Source organism: Diplotaxodon limnothrissa, linkage group LG4 (genome assembly GCF_057381915.1).
Source record: "Diplotaxodon limnothrissa isolate DT_005_m linkage group LG4, D_limnothrissa_male_GT1.1, whole genome shotgun sequence".
Lineage (NCBI taxonomy): Eukaryota > Metazoa > Chordata > Actinopteri > Cichliformes > Cichlidae > Diplotaxodon > Diplotaxodon limnothrissa.
Genome location: NC_140599.1, coordinates 11,860,003 through 11,879,298, shown reverse-complemented (window position 1 = coordinate 11,879,298; position 19,296 = coordinate 11,860,003). Strand labels below are relative to the sequence as shown.

Genomic DNA, 19,296 nt, shown 5'->3' with positions numbered 1-19,296 from the left:
TTAGTGCTAATTGCTAAAATTATTATTGACAGCTGTTCAGAACTGCAGATGATGAAGTGAACTCTGGTGGTAACAGGAAATCTCGCATGTGTTGTGGGTTTCTCATTTTGCTTCCATGAGGGAAGCAAAAAATGTGGTTTAAAGTTTCATTTTACTCTCATTAAAATTACTCATCTTTTTTTTTTTTTTTTTTAGCCACAACCCAAACCAAACTGTGACCGCTCTGGCCTGAGACACAAGAAAACCAAGGACAAACCAAAGGTAGAAACTTCTCCTTCTCTGAGGAAACTATTCTAATGCTGGCATTCCAAATACCCAGTGTAGCTACAGCTAAGAGAAGGCAAATATTTGTCTGAAATGCTGTACTGCAGTGCTGAAATAATGACTTGCTGTTAATGGGGGTGCTTTCCAGATAAAAAAGTTAAAGTACCATCAGTACATCCCTCCTGATCAGAAGGGAGATAAAGAGCCTCCTCCTCATCTGGATTCATCCTATGCCAAGATCCTCCAGCAGCAGCAGCTCTTCTTGCAGCTCCAGATCCTCAGTCAGCAGCAGCAGCGCTACCACACCATCCTCCCTGCACCAACTAAGTAAGTCCAGATGCATGCTCTTCTGTGGAGTCTGAAGGATTGCACGTTCAAAGGCTGGAAGGAACATTGGACATAAACTTCTGTTTTCAGAACTCAAGAGCACCTGTTAAGATTTACTTTTGTGTCACTGTATTTTTGCCCAGCAGATCCCAGACAGCTCAGCAGCCATCTTCCTCCTCTAAGTCTATGCACACCTCCTCCTCCCCACCTCGACCTGCTGGTGCACCTTTAAACTTCTCTAAACATTTCGTCCACACCTGTCTAAGTTCTGTCCCGCTAGGTGGAACCAAACCAGTGTCTCTGCCTCCAAACCTCGATGAAATGAAGGTAAATTGCACAGCGACATGCACATCCCAGAGAAACCTTTCCTACCTTATGTGTCGTTTTTATAATATGAGTAACATGCATGACTGCATACTAAGCATCCAGTAAAGAATTAAGAGTCTAAATAAATATCTGTCTGTGCTATGACCTGTCAGAACCAAGCTAGGTTTATAGCAGGAACGGACGATTTATCAATAAAGGATGGAGTTAAACGATGTATTAAAAGTGTGTAGTAATGGTAGGGCTAAGTGGGTGGCTGTGGCCAGGTGGGGGCCACAGCAGCAATATGTTCAGGGAATCCAGAGATTTCTCTTGAAAAATATAGTGGCAGGTAGGGGTGCAACGATACACAAAATTCACGGTTCGGTTTGGTTCGATACTTTGGTGTCACGGTTCGATATTTTTTCGATACAAAAAAATGTTCATGCCTTTTTAATTTGTCATTTATTAAAATTATAAATATATATTTTAACTCAAAAGTACAGTTTTTAAATTTAACCCTAACCCTTGTGCATGTTTTTTATTTTGACAGCGAATGCGCACCTGCGGACCACTTATGTGCAGCCCTGGTTATTTAGCTCGTCATATTGCAGCCACAGAAATTCTTTTGTCCATGAAACCATAAAGCTGCACTTTCTTTTTGCCTTATAGTCTGATTTGTCATAACTTCTCCGTTTTGTGGTAAGCTTTTCTTTGGCTGTCACTTCTTCACCCTGACCTGTCTTATTTGGTTCAGCAGAACTAAAATATATATACTGCTGCTTTTACACACACACACATAAGCTCAGCGATTCTCTGCGATCAACCTCTCACATGTTTAAGCTTGCTGCGGGAGATTTCACTTGTCATGTTTGCATAGTAAGCTAACGATTAATAAGACGATGTCAGAGGAATTGGTGCACAAATTATCATCACTCACAGATCAGTGCTGTCGCTCTCTATACACAGTTCGCACGATTGCAAAGTGAAAGCAAAAAAACAAGCGCAAATTCAAACGCGATTGCAATATGTCACATATTGACAGTGGCTCACCGATGCCAATGACATAATTACCCAGCTACATTTCTGAAAGAATGCAAAAGCATTGACATATATTTTTCCTTCCTACAATAGCCCGACGGGCAGGGCAGAGATAGATTTTGGTAGCCCGACTGAAAAAATCGCTAGCCCCGGGACGTCGGGCTAGCGATATTGCGAGCCCTGTATCTGATTGAGGAATCACTCATCTTTGGAAAAGAGAGTTTATTACAGAGAAATGTCTCTTTCCAAAATAAAAGCTATACTATCCGCTTCTTCTGGGCTATATTCTCAGCAGCATATTAAACATATAAGGAGAATCATGTGCTAACAGCTGTCTAAATGACTCGGCTAAAGTTAGTAGCATGCTTGCTTGTTTTTTTTCTGCTTCCACTTGTCTTTGCACTAGGATGATGTCGGCGTAAATGTGCAGTCATATTCGTTGTGTTCCCACTAGTGCTTTCAGGTTAATCTCGTTGAAATGACCTTAACGCCACAACACGGCAAACTCCGTTAACGAGCTACCGCCGATCGCCCCGTGCATGGGGCTAGACTGCCAACACGTTAACGAGCTAACTGGGCTAACACACTAGTTCACACCAATGTAATTGAGCATTGCGTGGCACATCCAACATACTGTTTTACTTTAGTCCATGACTCGCTTACCTTCAGGGTCATACGTCACATGAAAACCAAAATAATTCCAAACGCCAGATCTGAATGAGGGTGGGGGAGGTCCATGTTGCAAGGAGAGCTTAACTTCTGTCTCGCTAGCTTGCCCTGCGCTCTTCCTTCTGATGATGCTGTCTGTGTTGAGCGCTCAGTGAATCTGCGTTCGACTACTCCGCCTAGGCTGCACTGTCGAGCCTAGGCGGAGTAGTCGAATGCAGATTCACTGAGCGCTCAACACAGACAGCATCGTCAGAAGGAAAGTTGATAAAATAAATTACAAATTTTGTATTGTTCGATACATATGCGTACCGAACCGAAAGCACTGTATCGAACGGTTCAATATCGATACGAATATCGTTGCACCCCTAGTGGCAGGGGGGCTGGAGGAGAGGCTAGAGCTGGAGGAGAGGCAGGGTGAAACAAGCAGGTTTGCAGATTAATTCAAAAGGCTGGAATGAGACTAACCGGCTGTAGTAGCTGATTCTACAATCTGGAGTTGTAGTGGAGTTGAAGTTGAAGGTGACTGGTCCATTCAAATGGTACAACTGAAACCACTCCTGAACTGAGACTAAGGTAAAGAGAAGAGGGAGGCTGGAGCAGCTGGCCTGACATTCGTACCCTTTAGATGGAGTAAATGGGAGATGTGATGTGATGCATGGAAAAAGAATCCTCAAGGTTTCTTTCATTCGATGGAGCCAACCAGCTCAGCGAAGTTAAACAATGAGACAGTGATGGATTACTTCTTCTTCTTGTTCCCGTTTTGATTTCCCTTTCAAATTTATCCTAATCTCTTTGCTTTCCCCGTCTCTCTTTTTTCTATCTCAATTCTGTTTTTAATGCTGTCTTTACATCAGGTTGCGGAACTGAAGTCCGAATTAAAGCTGCGTAACTTGCCCGTCTCCGGCACCAAAAACGACCTCATTGAGAGGCTGAGGACATATCAGGAATTAAGCCGAGGCAGTGACACTACCTCCTCTCCAACAGCAGGGTGTACCACAGGGCCAGGGGCTGAAGGAGCAGGAAAATCATCCAAGAGCGCTGCATTCATCATCACCAGTAACAATACACGCATAGAGGTTATCCTAGAAAGAGTATATAAACTTTCTGTTAACTGTCTAATACCAGTCTTTCTGGACATTTTTGTGTTGCTGAAGTGGGCAGCGGTGGGAGCCTAAATGCAGCAAAACCTCAACAGTTCATGACCTCCAATGGGAGCCTTGCCTCTTCAGCTGTCTCCTTCATTCCCTCCATGAGTCCAGAAGACACCAGTTTTAACAGTGACCTCTTAGGGGAGCTGGTAATACCTTTTTGTTGCTATAATAAACCTTAGAGGACTTCAGAAATTTACTGAAGAAAGCCGTGCATTACACATATTTAAGTGTCACAGTGATAAATTCACTTCCTCTCAGAACTTCCTTGTTTGACAAGTTCAAGATCAAAACTAAAATACAAGTGTTGATAATGAGACACTTATATTGCTAATGAAGTTGACAAGCGGAAGATGATAGATTTTATTATATTAACAAAAACAATAATTATAAACATAGCAAAAATAAACATTATGGCTATGGTAAAAAAAAAAAAAGTGAAACATTCCTCAGAGATTTTGGTCCACATTGACATGACAGCGTCACACAGTTTTTCTGGATGCACATCCATGATGTGAATCTCATGTTCCACCATAAAAAATGAATGAACATGAAGTACATTTGTATGACAAATTAAAGGAAAACCCAATTTACATGTCTTTGTGAGGTCTTAAACCAGCAGTCCCCAAAATTTTTTGTGCCACGGATCAGTTTATATTTGACAATATTTTCACAGACCGGCCTTTAAGGTGTCGCAGACAAATACAACAAAATAAAACCAGTACCGGTACCAAAAAAAAGATTTATTCATAACACACAGGAAAACACCCAGGGAAACAGAGTTAATGATAAAAACGCTAAAAAAATAATGATAAAAACTCTCAACTCTTGCAGCCTGGTACCAAACGACTCACGGAACGGTTCCGGTCTGTGGCCCGGGGGTTGGGGACCGCTATGTTAAACCATGACATGTCACCAAAATTAGTTCAATTCTGTAAAAATTCTACAGCACATGATTCCTCTTATTTCTGTACTCATCAACTATTCAGCTGCCCCTCTGACACTATCAGCCTGGAAGAGCCCCCATGCATTAGCCAGAAATGTTTAATGACAGAATAAAGGTGATCGCTCAGATCCCACACTGTAACAGAGGCACTGGACCATAAGTATTCAAGTTTTTCCTTTAATTTTTCAGCTCCTTGTATATTGTAAGGTGAACCATTATATAATTAAAACTGCAGACACACAGTTTGCTTTACACTTATAGATGACCTATTTCTTCTCTCAATAGATGAGTTCACCTCTCAACCAATTGAGCCTCCAGCCATCTTCAGTTGCTCAGCTCTCCACAAACGTTAAAGAGGAGCCTCGATGCTCGACTCCCGCTCCTTGTCAATACTCTTTAAAGTCTGCCTCTCTTCAAAGACGCTCCTCAGTATCTTCAGGTGTCCCAGCCACTACGAGCACAGTTCCTGTACTGAGTGTTGATAAAGACAGATTGCTGCAGGAGAAAGATAAGCAGATAGAGGTGCTGACCAGGATGTTGTGGCAGAAACAGAGATTGGTGGAGGTGCTAAAAATGCAGCTGGAAAATGGAGACAGAGGAAAGGCTCCAGAGCCAATCAGTCCTCTCGGGGTAAAAGAAGAACCTCTCGATGAGCCCGATGTTGCCTTCTCAATGGACTTTGATCAATTTCCCTCGCAAAAATCACCTATTTCACAAGAGATGGATATTACCAAGGTAATTGTGAAACAGGAAGTAATTGAGGAAGAAGAAGTTAAACCTGAGAAAAATTTCCAGTCCCCAATCACTCATGGATTGCCACAGTCCTCAACCCAAACACAGGAGGAGCAGCTGGCTCAACAACACACCATACAGAAAGTCCTGCTACAGCAGCAGCAGCACATCATCCAGAATCAGACGCTGGAGAATCAGCACGACCTGCAGAAACTTTGTCAGCAGAGAAAGAAAAAATCTCAAAACCAGCAAAAGCAGCTCCTGCTGCAGTCACAACAGCAGCATCAACAGTCAAAACACGTGCAACAGATGCAGCTGAAGCAACAGCTTCTGCTGAAGCAACAAAAGTCGCACATGTTGCCACAGCAAATGAAGACTAAACAACAGACTAAACAACTACAGCAAATCCAGATTCAGACCAAAATACAGCTGAAGCAGCAACAGGTGCCCAAACAGCAGGTGAAGCAGCAGCAGCAGCAGCCATCTAAGGTTAGGACTGTCTTTTATCTATAGTGTGTGGGGTTGGAGTTTTATTTAACTGCATTGCTTGTAAAGTTCTGCTCTTAAGAAGGATCCTGAACAATCAGCTCTGGTAAGAATTTAGAATAAAGAGAATAATTATAACAATCATATCTAGCAAGCACTGAGTATGATGAATCAAAACGGAAGTTAATTTGTTGCCATGCTGGTATGCAGTGAAGTGTAGACTAGACTGTGTAGGTTCTTCCCATAAAAGTTCTCTTTTCTGTTGAACAGGTGCCTCAAGCATACCTGAAACAGCAGTCAGGCTCAAGTGCCTCTTTCTCACTGGACCACCTTAAGATTGACTCCACCCCAACCCTGGTCACTGACACCAACGGTAACCATTTTCTGATCGCGCTGACCAATCACCTTACTGGAAACAAAATAAAGGACCCTGCTGAGGGAAAGGCAACCAATCACATTACACTGCAGGTACGTAAACTCAGTGTGCATGCAATCTTGCTGCTTTTTGAGCTACAGAATTACAATTATAGTTAAATGTAAAGAATATCAAACAGTACTGCAATTCTCAACATAATGTTTAAGAAGATTCATTTTAAGTTTTACAATGATAGCATTAGTGTTAAAATGTTGAAGGACTGACTCACAAAAGCTTTGTCAGTCATATTTACATAGATTAATTTATTATATAAATATATAGTGCGATATAGTCTATACAGCATTAATGTTGGCCACACAGGCACTGATCTCTGCATTTCCTGCAAAAAAGTATCAAGCTCAACTCAGCAACTCAGGGCAAAGCTGTATTCAGATCCTACAGGTGGATGTTGCTTAAGGCTGGCCTTTTTGTAGAAGCATCAGGAAGCCGAGTAGCTTTTAGGTTGGTGGTGTACACAGGCAGACCAAAAACGGATAAGCAGATCATTGTTAATTGAGCTGGACTGCATGAAATTTGTTTCATTGCTTTGCTGTCCGTTCACTTCTTACATTGATAACTACCTCATTTGTTCCTATAGCGACTCCAGTCTACTCCAGCCAAACGTCCAGGCCACAACCCTGTTAAGCTGACCAGAGCTGATAGTAAAGCTCAGCAAAGCATGCAAGTGAAGCTTGTGAAAAAGCACACTAAGGTGAGGATTAAAACAAGACATTTCTGATATGACTTTGTTGCCCAAGCTTAGGTAGTGTATACAATGGGAGAAATGATTCTTTGATTCCCTGCTGAATTCATAAGTTTGCTCGTGTACAAAGAAATGGAAGGCGTCAAAATTTTATGGTAGTTTAATTTTAACAGAGAGACAGAATATCAACCAAAACTCTAGAAAAAACACATTACATAAAATTTTGAACTGAATTGCATCTCATTGAGTAAAATAATTATTTGATCCCCTACAAATCAGCCAGAATTCTGGCTTCCACAGATGTGCTATGTGCCCACGTGGAACAAAGATCGATCAATCGGTCAATCGATCGGTCAATCAATCAAAGATCTCAACTCGTTGTGTGCATAAAACACACCTGTACACAGCATCACTTTCTTCCATTCTAACCTTTTACAATTTTATTTATATAGAGCCAAATCACAACAACAGTTTCCACTTTATATTCCAAGCTAAAGGCCCAAAAATACTACAGAAAAAAACAGAGGAAACTATGAACAATAATGAGAAGACAAAACTCCCTTTTAACAGGACAAAACCTCCAGCAGAACCAGGTTCAGGGAGGGGCAGGCATCTGCCACAATTGGTTGGGGTGAAGGGATGAAGACAGGACAAAGACACACTGTGGAAGAGAGCCAGAAATTAATAGTAACTAATAATTACATGCAGAGAGGTGTATAAACACATAGTGAGTCAAAAAGGTGACAGAAGAAGAAGCACTCAGGTCATGATGGGAACCCCCCAGCAACCTAAACCTACTGGAGCATGACTAAGGGAGAATTCAGGGTCACCTGATCCAGCCCTAACTATATGTTTTATCAAAACAGAAAGTGTTAGGCCTAATCTTTAAAAGTAGTGAGGCTATCTGTCTCTCTCCACCTCTCCACCACCATAGGCCAAGAGTTGTCAAACAATGTCAATCTGCACAAGGCTGGAATCGATTACAAGACTTGATGAGAAGGTAAGGATCTGTTGAGGCGCCATGGAAGAAATCTAAAACGACCATCAATCCCTCTTGGCCTGCCACTCCATGGAAGATCTTACCTCATGGGGTGTAATAGATTGAAATCTTGCAGCACCCAAAAGGATCCCCTGCTCAAGAAGCCACATGTACAGGCCCATCTTAAATTTGAAGGCTTGGGAGGAAGTGCTGTGGTCAAAAGAAACCAAAATCAAACTATTTGGCATCAATTTAACTCACCATATTTGGAGTAAGAGAAATGCTGATTATGAACACCAATGCTACAGTCAAGCATGGAGGTGGAAACATTCTGCACTGGAGCTGTTTTTCTGCTGAGGGTACATGATGACTTCAATGAGGGGCCAATGGACAGGGCCATGTACAGTAAAATCTTGGATGACAATCTCCTTCCGTCAGCCAGAACACTGAAGGTGGATCATGAATGGGTCTTCAAGCATGACAGTGACACAAAACACCGCCAAGGCAACAAAAGAGTGACCAAAGACGCACATTAATGTCATGGAGTACCCTAGGCAGTCTTCCGACTTCAGTCTTATAGAAGATTCAATTCAATTCAATTTTATTTATATAGCGCCAAATCACAACAAAAGTCGCCTCAAGGCGCTTCATAGATCTGTGGAGAGAGCTGAAGCTCTGAGTTGCCAAGAGCCATCGAAGAAACCAAAAGGAGTTTAAGATTTCTTTAAAGATGGGGGGTCACCTGTGATGTGTGCAAACCTGGTGACCTTCTACAAGAAATGCCTTACTACTGAGCTAACCAACAACAGTTTCTCTACTTTGGGATCAAGTACTTATTTCGGTCATTAACATAAAAATCAATGTACATTTCTGGATTTTTGGTTTATATTCTGTCTCTCTCCATTAACACAAAACTACCATAACAATTAGAGAATCTTCAACAGGGGATCAGCTATTTTTTTTACCCCATTGTAACTGTATTGAAAAACTTAAAGTGTTACATTTCACTACAGTAGATCAGTATGGTCAATATGCCACTTTGAGTGGGTTTTAGCTCAGAGCATATTTCTTTTGTAGCAAAATTTTGTAATAAAAATTGCTGACTCTGAGGTATATAGATTATCTGTCATATCAAGGATCTGAAAAGGCACATCGTCTTCAAGGCTTTAAGCAATTGTATTTTTAAATATCATTTATCTCTATTAGACTACAGTGAGAGGAGAAAAACCAAAATCCTTGGGATCTTTTTATTTGCTATCCATGAAGTTTCCGTATAAAAGATCTCAAGTAATTTTCTTAAATATTTGTACCATTTCTTTTTATATTTGATGAGTTATACAGTTTAATCTCAATGAAAACCACACACCCCCTGAGCCATCTCCAGTGCTGAAACAAGTCTGTTAATGCGCCACAAAGAGATAGAGAAACATGAGAGTGTGAGGGAACTGCTCTAGTGAGTGCAATCGCATCGAAAATTAATGATGTATGCTGTTTGAGACAATGACAGCGGTCCTTGATAAGTCTCTGACACTAGCCCGATGCTGATTATTATTGCTTTGCTAATTACTCCTACGACATCCTCCATTACGATGATTTACGGTGTTAATGGAGGAAGAACAAAGACTCTATTGCATTTTGGCTAATTGAGATGCACAGTATATCCTGCCGAGTGCAGGTGTGCTGGAGCGCGTGGTCACTGGGCCAAAGCCTGCCTCAAACACCTCAGGATTTAGTGGAACACTGTATCCTGATTAGCAATTTTTCCATGTCTCGTTTTGCCTTCTGTGACACTTGATTTAGAACTTGTCTACATCTTATGAATAAATTTACTGGTAACTACATCAGTACTGCTGACTTTTATTACTTTTACGGTGCTTACAGTCCTTTCCAATTTTGTTCTTTAATTGAAAACACAGAATGGAGTACTTCAAGTGTCTGTAGAGAAACCACACCAGGGCACAGCTCAGTGTTTGTCAGCACCTCCCAGTCTACAGCCATTCTTCAGGGACCAAGAGCCTGCTCCCTCAGGAAAAAACACCCCTTCATCTCCTTCTCAGGGTGTAAGTAATCCAGCATTGATGTGAATAATTTGTCATGGTGGGCCTGGAACAGGACTTGGAACTTTTTAGTTCTTCATTCATTTTCGCTCACTTCATCTTATCTCTACCAGGAGGTGTGCCCAAATCTGGAGGACTTGTTTAGTCCTGTATCTCCGGCTTCTGTTCAGACAGCAGCCTCATCTCCCGATGACAAAGTATGATGATTAAAAAAGACATTTCAGTCGCAAAATTTACCCTTTTTTTAAACTATGTTTTTGATCATGGGCTTTCACATGAGGCATTTGTATCATATAGTAACACTATATGTAGTTTAAAACATTACATGTTGTTTCTCATCAGGACACAGATCATGAAGATGACTTCATTGACATCATCTTGCAGAGAGGAGGTAAGATCTCAAGATAGATAGATAGATAGATAGATAGATAGATAGATAGATAGATAGATAGATAGATAGATAGATAGATAGATAGATAGATAGATAGATAGATAGATAGATAGATAGATCATGTTCGAGTTTTTTGCCCTCAACAACATGTTCATCACCATTTTCAACTCAATCTGGAGAAGCAGGGGCACTGAAAAAGCTCAAGAGGTCCAAAGTTGTTGTTTTTTTCCCCTATTGGCTTTTTGTCATCACATTTTCATCACATCTCATTTAAAAGTTCAGCAATTCCATTATGGAATCATGGATTGGTAGCTATCAGCAAATAGCATATATCAGCCAGTAATATTGGCCCGCTGATTGGTCAAGCTCTAAGCTATATTTAGTTACTCTGTAGGTTTCTGACTTAATCAGTGTTTTGATTTGTTGTCACTAATACCTGCTGGGTTCTGTGTGGGGGTCGTGCTGTTGGTTTCACTGCCTTAAGCCTTCCCTGGAGATATGCTCCAGAACAGAGCGAGCCACTAAATATAAATTACTGCAGATGGAAATAGAGAGAGATGTAAATAATCTTCTTTTGCCCCTAATACTTGGTTTAGAGTTCTTTCTATTTTTGTTGTTTTAATGTTATCTTTGTCTTTCCTTTCAGAAACTTCCTGTAAGCCTCCACCAGACCTCTCTCTGAACCGCCTTAATCAAGACTCCTCTGCTTGTTCACTTCCTCCCTCACCACTCCAGATGTTGCTGCCCCCGTCTCCCCCCATTCCGCCTTGCTGTGGCACTCCACACCCTGACCCCTCTTTGCAGCCTGAGCTTCAAACTATGGCCGACACCACAGGACAGAAACAACACCTTAGTCATGCTGAAAGTGGGCGCCTTGAGGACTTCCTCGAAAGCACCACTGGAAGGCCTCTTCTCGGGGTGGAGCCCGGAGGTCTACTTAGCTTGATTGATGACCTTCACAACCAAATGCTGTGCACTTCCAGCATTCTGAACCACCCCCTTTCTCCCATGGATACCTCAGACACGGCGTCATGGGAGCAAGGGTTGGACAGTATGGACTGGTTGAATCTTACTACAGAAAGAGATAGAGAAGAGGAAAGTCCATCACTGGCTCTCCAAACTCCCCCTAGTGTCTTTTCCACAGACTTCCTGGATAGTTCTGACCTGCACATACATTCGGAATTCTCCCTATAGCCTAGAGCTACTGGAAAACTGATATCCTATGTAGATGGGTGCAGTTACTCATTATCCAGTCACTTACACATAAAAACATGCAACTGATTGCTGAGGTTTCAGTATTTGATTAGGGCACTTAGTCTCTATGTTCTCATACATTTGGATATTGGATCTTCAAGAGCTTTGACCTTTGTTTATTTGTTTATATTTTGCTGCACTGATTTTGATGCTCTTATTAGGCAGGTCCTATATCTGTTAGTGCATCTTTAGCAAAGGTCTTGTTGACACTTTTGTGCTTTTAACTCCAACATAATCCCCAAAAATATAAATTACTCTTGTCTTACCATAGACACAGTGTTCAAGTAAAGAGGTATGAAAACTTACTTGATATTTGTCTAATGACAATGCAATCTCCTTGCTTGTAATTTAAATAGTAATCAATAACCAAAGTTAAAGGAGAAACTTTTAAGATCGATACCAATATTGGGTGAATTTTAAAATGAGATATTCTGATATATCGGCTGATATTTTTTCTCCTTTCAGGCACAGAAAACACAAACAGATTTCCTCGATAGTTGCTATGTGTAGTTATTTATTTACTTGTTTGTACACTGCCCAACTCTGCTTGGACTAGTGGGACACCGATGCAACACTGATGTTGCAAACACATTTACTGCCAAAAGGGAAGTTGCAAGCGCCCTTTGTTGGGCAAACTATGCAAATTCAAACCCACATAACATGGTTGAAGGGTGTTTCTCCCTTCTCTTCTTTACTTTAAAATTTTCAGTCATCAGCCAATAAATGCAGATACCGATAGATCATCAAATATCTAATGCTGGCTAATAATAGTGGGATTTACAATGACTGTAGCTCCATGTTATGGAAATAACTTTGGATATTTTGCAGGCTACAGCCATAAAAGTGTTACTACTGTATTTAGTGCTAGTCAAACTTACACACATTATGTATGTGCTACTGCTCTGGAACTGAACTCTGGATTTTTCAAGGATTCATTCCCATGAAAAATCAAACTGTTGATATTTCACAAGCATTTTCATGCTAATATGTTATAAGTGTTGTGGTACAGGATACATCTATCTCCAGAATTAAGTACAAAAATCATCCAAGCACAACATCAAAACTTAGGTACACACTTAGCTTATGCAAAATGTTTGGAACAATCATGAATTATTACATCAAAATTAACAGTGTTACAATAAAGGGAGTTTAAAGGCTGTATTTGGCTTAAGTCCCACAGTATAGTGGGGAAAACAAAAACAATGACAGTGTTGGTATTAAATGTTGGTTTTAAAAACCCAGACTGCACAGCACTGTTTGCGTTTGAATTTATAAAACTATGCAAAAAAAAAAAGAAAATAGAAAATTGATTGTGACAGGAGAGTTATGGAATGAAACTACTGAAAATTGTTGATTGTTTCATTCACAGCCCAGCTTCTCCTAAAGAAATATTATATACATTATATAGAAGATTAACTGTATGCCAAAGACAAATCCCTGGTTTTGAATGTATGGAACGTGAAAACTGATATGTGAGCTGCTGGTTCTTGAAAATAATGAGGAAATAAACAATATAATAACAATGCCGCAATTTATTTGGCACTTTTTCAATAGAAAATGTTGAACTGATCAGTGTTTTTGACAATATAAAGTGTGATGCCCAGTGTTTTACTGTTTTGTTTGGGTTTATTTTAGAGTTCCAAAATGATATAAATGTAAATACATGAAACATTATTTTAAAAAAAACTCTGATCATTTTATATTTCTGTTTAATGTGTGAATCTGTTGGTATGATATGCTCACAGTGCTTCCTGTTTATATACTGTTTGGTATTTATGGTATATTAGTGATCCCCAAAAGGATTGGACATTGCCTGTATTCAGCCGTCTTTATGTTTGCTCTTGTTATAAATGATCAATGCACACGTGATGATGAAAGAGAATAAGATATGATATAAAAGGAGAAACTCTTGATGTCTGATTCACTTATTTTGAATTCAATTATTCTTAAAGGATTTTTGCAGTTATTTTGTTTTTTACTTGTTTAGTTGTCCTGTACTGTATCAGAGCTTTTAGTGCTGTCATTTCACATTTCAGACACTGAACACTTACCATTTTAAGGCACATTTGTTTCTAATTTTCTTCTTTTCTTCTTGTGTAATTCAGGTTTCTTGGTGCTGTTTGATCAGAAATTAATTTGTCTTGAGAATAACAACAACAACAAAACATTTGAAGGCAATGTAGACAACTATGATGATATCCATGAACACATATGCTGAATTTACCATGCACATGCAATATACATGTCATTACATTTTTCAGTGCGTTACTATTTATATTGTACTAAATGTGTAATGTTCTGGCTCCTATGAAAGAGCTGCTACTGCATTTTGAATTTGTTTTACGCAATACTAATATTTTATAAGTGTTGTGGAAACTGTCATAAGACCATGTTTCCCCTGTGGGAAAAAATATTTCAGGCATTCTGTTGTAGGTGGAAGAAATATTTATTGCATTTTAGTGCCAAAGAAAGGACAGTCCCAAAGGCTACTCTTTTCTATTTTAACTATTCATATGTTGCTCTTTGTTTACTATTCTTTTCAGATGAAGAACTCTCTTCGTCTGTGCTTCGTTTCAGCTTGTCTAATCTTCAGGTTTCTACTATGGAAGAAGAGTAGAAAGTGGGCAGTGGTCCTAAGGTCACACATACAGTCAGGTGATGGTGATGCAAAGACCCTTTAGACCAGCGGTCCCCAACCTTTTTTGCACCACGGACCGGTTTATGTCTGACAATATTTTCATGGACCGGCCTTTAAGGTGTCGCAGATAAATACAACAAAATAAAATCAGTACCAGTACAAAAAAGGAAGATTTATTCATAACACATGGAAAAAGACCTGGGGAAACCGAGTTAATGGGAAAAACGGTAAAAAGAAATAATGATAAAAACCGATAGAAACCCTGAAAACCATAAATTTCACACCCACACTGACACAAATCCCTATCCTAAAGAGGACACCAACAAAAACCCTCTTTCTTTGGTGTTTGAATGCAAAAGCTACAACACAAAGAAAAGTTGAAAACCTGCCCCAAGACATTCAAAACTATCACCACTGCACTCTTTTTGTGTACAGTGCTGTGTGACTGTCTATGTCTTATTAAATAAGCTTACTTATTATCAGTGTTGGGCAAGTTACTTTGCAAAAGTAATTAATTATAGTTACTAGTTACTTCTTCAAAAAAGTAACTGAGTTAGTAACTGAGTTTCAAGATTCTAAAAGTAATTAATTAATTGAAAAGTAACTATTGCATTACTTTAAAAAAAATGTTTAACCCTCTGTCCAGGGTATAATTGGCCATTTTTAACCACTTTTAATTTTCCCTCCACATTTCACCTTTAAAAACTATTTACTTTGCCTTGTTTGGTATCATCCTTTTCAGCACAACCTCACGTGTCTGAATTTACAGTTATGTTTTCATTTTGACATACTGTATTAACACAATTGATAAAAGCAGACAAAAAACATAAAATCCGAGTAGAAAGTTATATTTTTTACTGTAACAACCACAAACATGTTTATTGAATCATATTTCATAATTTTAAATGCAAATATAAATTGTCAATTTTAAAATCCTCTGCACAAGTTTTGCAAACAAAGTTATTTGCAGCCATTTACCTTTTACCCTTTTTTTTTATAACCATTTCAAACTATTTACAGAACCATCAGCTGTTCTGCATTCAATAAGATGCCTCACAAATTATTTTATCAACTATTTCTGTCCACTATAAAGGAGAACATCACAGCCTGATACCTGCAGGTCTGACAGCAGCAGGTGTATCACTCCTGTCTCTACCTGGAGACAGCAATCGCCTCATTGTTCTGACACACAACACAATACTATCCACAACACTACACACTAACTACACAAGACAACACATTAACTACACGCTCCAAACACGCTAAACGTCACAAATCTCTCACATCCCAAAACTCCCTCTCTCTCTTTTTCTGCTGTCTTTATCTCTCTCTCGCTCTCCTGAACCTTCCCCCTCTTCCTAAACAACCAAATGTCATGTTGCCATATCATTTTTGGATTGACATGGTACATTTTTCCACCAAAACGAACGGGCTGTTTTTTGCTTTGTTTTTTTATTTTTTGGCTCATAAGCAGAGAGTGCTTGCTGCGCTGTCCTTAGACAGTAAACGTAGCGAAACTATTCAGGAAAAACACGCTTATATATTATTTATCATGACTCTGGTTTTACGTGGTCTATTGACACAATTTATAAACTGGTGTATGTCACCTTGTTGCTTTGTCTTGAAGTGGTCATGTGATTGACTTACCACGACTACTTTATTCTTCCTCAGTCAAACAGCAGCACTCATGTGATTGTTTTGCCCCCTTAGCTCCAGGTGTTGTGTCAAAAAGTGATCGTCTACCAGAAAGTGATTGCCGTCCGCGGGAGCACGCGCAGCTGCTTAAAGCTGTAGCGTCCAGATTACTTACAGCTACTTCCGTGCAACTGATATAAAATGCGGTAAGCTGAACACAGCTTCGACCGTCTGTTTGTTGAAAAATAGTAACACGACCTCACCGCATTTTCTTGTTAGTAACGATGGGAATAGTAATTAGATTAGTCGTTAATGACAAAAGTAATGCCGTTAGCAACACCGTTACTCTTAACGCCGTTATTCCCATCAGTGCTTATAATTAACTACGTACGTACTTAAACATGTCAGTCATGGTACTGATACTGGCCATTGTGGACCTAGCATGAGTCTATTTTTATATAACTTTAACAATGTGGAAATAATTTGTTATATGTGGATCTTGAAATTCATAAAATAATCAAATAATCATATTTGTACCCACTAAAATACATATGCTATAATAATATTAATGTAAAAGTAGACATGTTACAGTACATTTAATAAACCTTGAACTGTTCTCTTGCAGATACGGATTGACTTCTTTAGATAACCATTACAGCACACTCACGCTCACTCAGCAGCAGAAGCTTTGATTCTATAAGCCAGAATAAAACAGTTTTTCAGTGAATTCATTCTTTGATTAGTTCCGGTTTGCTTGTTTGTTCCTTGATATTCTGATTTAGCAAATGATACTGAAGATAATTGCAGGCTTATCTTCACACCCACAAGCTTGCTGTTTATTTTCAAAGATGCATAGAATCTCAGAAATAGAAATTCATAGAGACCTACAGGAGAACGAGGAATGCAATCCAGTGTTCATGCAGTACACATATACACTAGTGTGTCTCCTCAATGCATTTCAGTACTTGAACAGGGGGTGAATTATATGTTGTCACATCACTGATAACACAGATCACATATGAAACGTAACACAGATGAATACACACAGACTCTCACCATGAGGGAGACGGAGGTTTATTTGAAAATGATAACATACTCTACAGTCTAATGCAGGGGAGCGGGCACTCCACAGTGGGGGTCCATTGCCTTTCACTCAAACCCATAACATGGCGGCTGGTCTCCACCTTCATCATTCGTCCTTTTTTCCTTCTTTTCATCCTAGAAAAAAAAGCAAATATTACGGCTGGGTGTGCTCTTGAGGTAGTTGAGAAAAATGCTGAAAGGTTAAAGCTCTGAAGCAATTATGCAAATTATCACTAGGTAGCTTAAACTATACATGCACTGGCAGTTTTTCACATTTGCTCCTCTTTATAGTATATCATTTGTTACGACCCGTCTAGGGCCAGGCCATAACATGAGCGAGGCACTCGCTTCCCCCCCAAGACCCAAGCAGTCACACGCAACAAATCCGTTAGATGTGAAGTGATTTATTTACAAGGTGAATAAAGAGAACCAAAACGGGAGTGTCAACACTTCAGGGTGAGCCAAGGCCAAAACAATAAACAAAACAAACCTACACAAATCCCGCACCCCTGACCTCACCAAAATAAAGTCAAAATAAAGACAGAGTCTGACCTCCTTAACCAACTCAAAAACAGGAGAAAACGGGTGATCAAAATAAACGGCAGCTCACCCCTACCCACTCCACTTCCACATTTTTCGCACGTATACTGCAGCCAACGGCTACCACAGGACTACTGCTGGGTGATGAGGAGAAATGCGAGGACCTCTCCCGCTGTAGCACTCCAGCCTCCTTTTATTGGGCGGGTCCTCCAGCTGGATCCAATCACACCGGGGCAGTAAGTCCACGCACCAATCGGAACAGGGCCCTGGCACAGCTAAATTAACATAGACAAAAACACAGCACCTGCACAAACAAACACACGGACATACAAGTTCGTAACACCCCCTTCCATAAGAATTAAACAATCCTTCTAGTGTTTAATCCTAGACTACAAAATTGCTCTCGACAGGGCGTCCGCGATGACATTTTCCGTCCCTTTCTTATGCCTAATCTGCAGGTTGAAGTCTTGCAAGAGAAGGGACCAACGCATAAGTCTCTGATTAGAGTTCTGCATCTGGGAGAGAAAAACCAATGGGTTATGGTCAGTGAACACTTGAACAGGGATAGAGCTGGATCCGATATACACCTCGAAATGCTGTAGGGCTAACAACAAGGCAAGGGCTTCCTTTTCAATGGTACTGTAATTCATCTGATGTTTGTTGAATTTTTTTGAGAAGTAACAAATTGGGCGATCCACGCCGCAATGGTCTTCCTGCATAAGGACAGCTCCTGCACCAACCGCACTAGCGTCAACCTCGAGCTTGAAAGGGGACATAAACTTCGGGGCCGTAAGAACAGGGGAACTGCACAGTAATGCTTTCGCAGACTCGAAAGCAGTCTGACAAACAGGCGTCCACACAAAAGGCTTCTTCGGACTGATCAAATCGGTGAGAGGAACGACGACAGTGGCAAAGTTCTTACAAAACCCTCTATAATAACCACACATTCCTAGAAATCGGCGCAGCGCCCTTCTCGTTTGTGGGACTGGAAACTCAACGATCGCCTGTATTTTCGCGGTCACCGGCAGTATCTGTCCCTGACCCACCTGTTTTCCCAGATATGTGACGGTGGCTCTGCCAAATTCACATTTGGCTAGGTTCAACGTAAGCGAGGCCTCCTGAAAACGGCTGAAAACAAGAGAGAGTGTTTGTAAGTGGTCAGACCAGGTGGATGAGTAAATGACAACATCGTCCAGGTAGGCATCGCAGTTATTCACGCCCGCCAGTACTTTGGCCATAAGGCGCTGGAAAGTAGCGGGTGCATTACGCAACCCAAACGGCATAACCGTATACTGGAGAAAATGGTCCGGTGTAACAAAAGCAGATATTTCAGAGGCTCGGGGAGTTAAAGGTACTTGCCAGTAACCTTTTAACAAATCAAGTTTGGTTACAAACGATGCCGATCCCACTCTATCAATACAATCCTCCATTCTAGGAAGAGGAAATGAATCAGGTTTGGTAACAGCGTTAACTTTCCTGTAATCATTACAAAACCGAGGAGTGTTGTCGGATTTTGGTACTAGCACACACGGCGAACTCCATGCGCTGGCGCTCGGAAAGGCTAAACCGTGTTCTAAGAGATAGTCAACTTCCTTCTGCATTATCGCCCTTTTCACTGGGTTCACTCGGTAAGCATGTTGCTTAATCGGTTTATGTCCTTCCACATCAATATCGTGGCACAGGAC

General features: G+C 40.4%; 1 protein-coding gene across 3 annotated transcripts in view; it reads left to right on the top strand.

Moving 5' to 3' along the window:
* LOC146633360 (myocardin-related transcription factor A-like) overlaps window positions 1-13,612 on the top strand; it is a 36,921-nt gene extending 23,309 nt beyond the window's left edge. The window contains exons 8-19 of one of the 3 annotated variants that reach the window (XM_085351453.1): window positions 196-261; window positions 413-591; window positions 738-918; window positions 3,459-3,660; window positions 3,759-3,901; window positions 4,984-5,919; window positions 6,187-6,384; window positions 6,930-7,043; window positions 9,930-10,073; window positions 10,184-10,267; window positions 10,413-10,461; window positions 11,108-13,612. In XM_085351453.1, the coding sequence (XP_085207579.1) occupies window positions 196-261; window positions 413-591; window positions 738-918; window positions 3,459-3,660; window positions 3,759-3,901; window positions 4,984-5,919; window positions 6,187-6,384; window positions 6,930-7,043; window positions 9,930-10,073; window positions 10,184-10,267; window positions 10,413-10,461; window positions 11,108-11,655 (2,844 nt within the window). In that variant the 3' untranslated portion in view covers window positions 11,656-13,612. Of the gene's footprint in view, window positions 1-195; window positions 262-412; window positions 592-734; window positions 919-3,458; window positions 3,681-3,758; window positions 3,902-4,983; window positions 5,920-6,186; window positions 6,385-6,929; window positions 7,044-9,929; window positions 10,074-10,183; window positions 10,268-10,412; window positions 10,462-11,107 lie in introns of all 3 variants that reach the window. The other 2 variants (XM_085351452.1, XM_085351454.1) reach the window with 2 other exon arrangements.
* The last annotated feature ends 5,684 nt before the right edge of the window (window positions 13,613-19,296 follow it).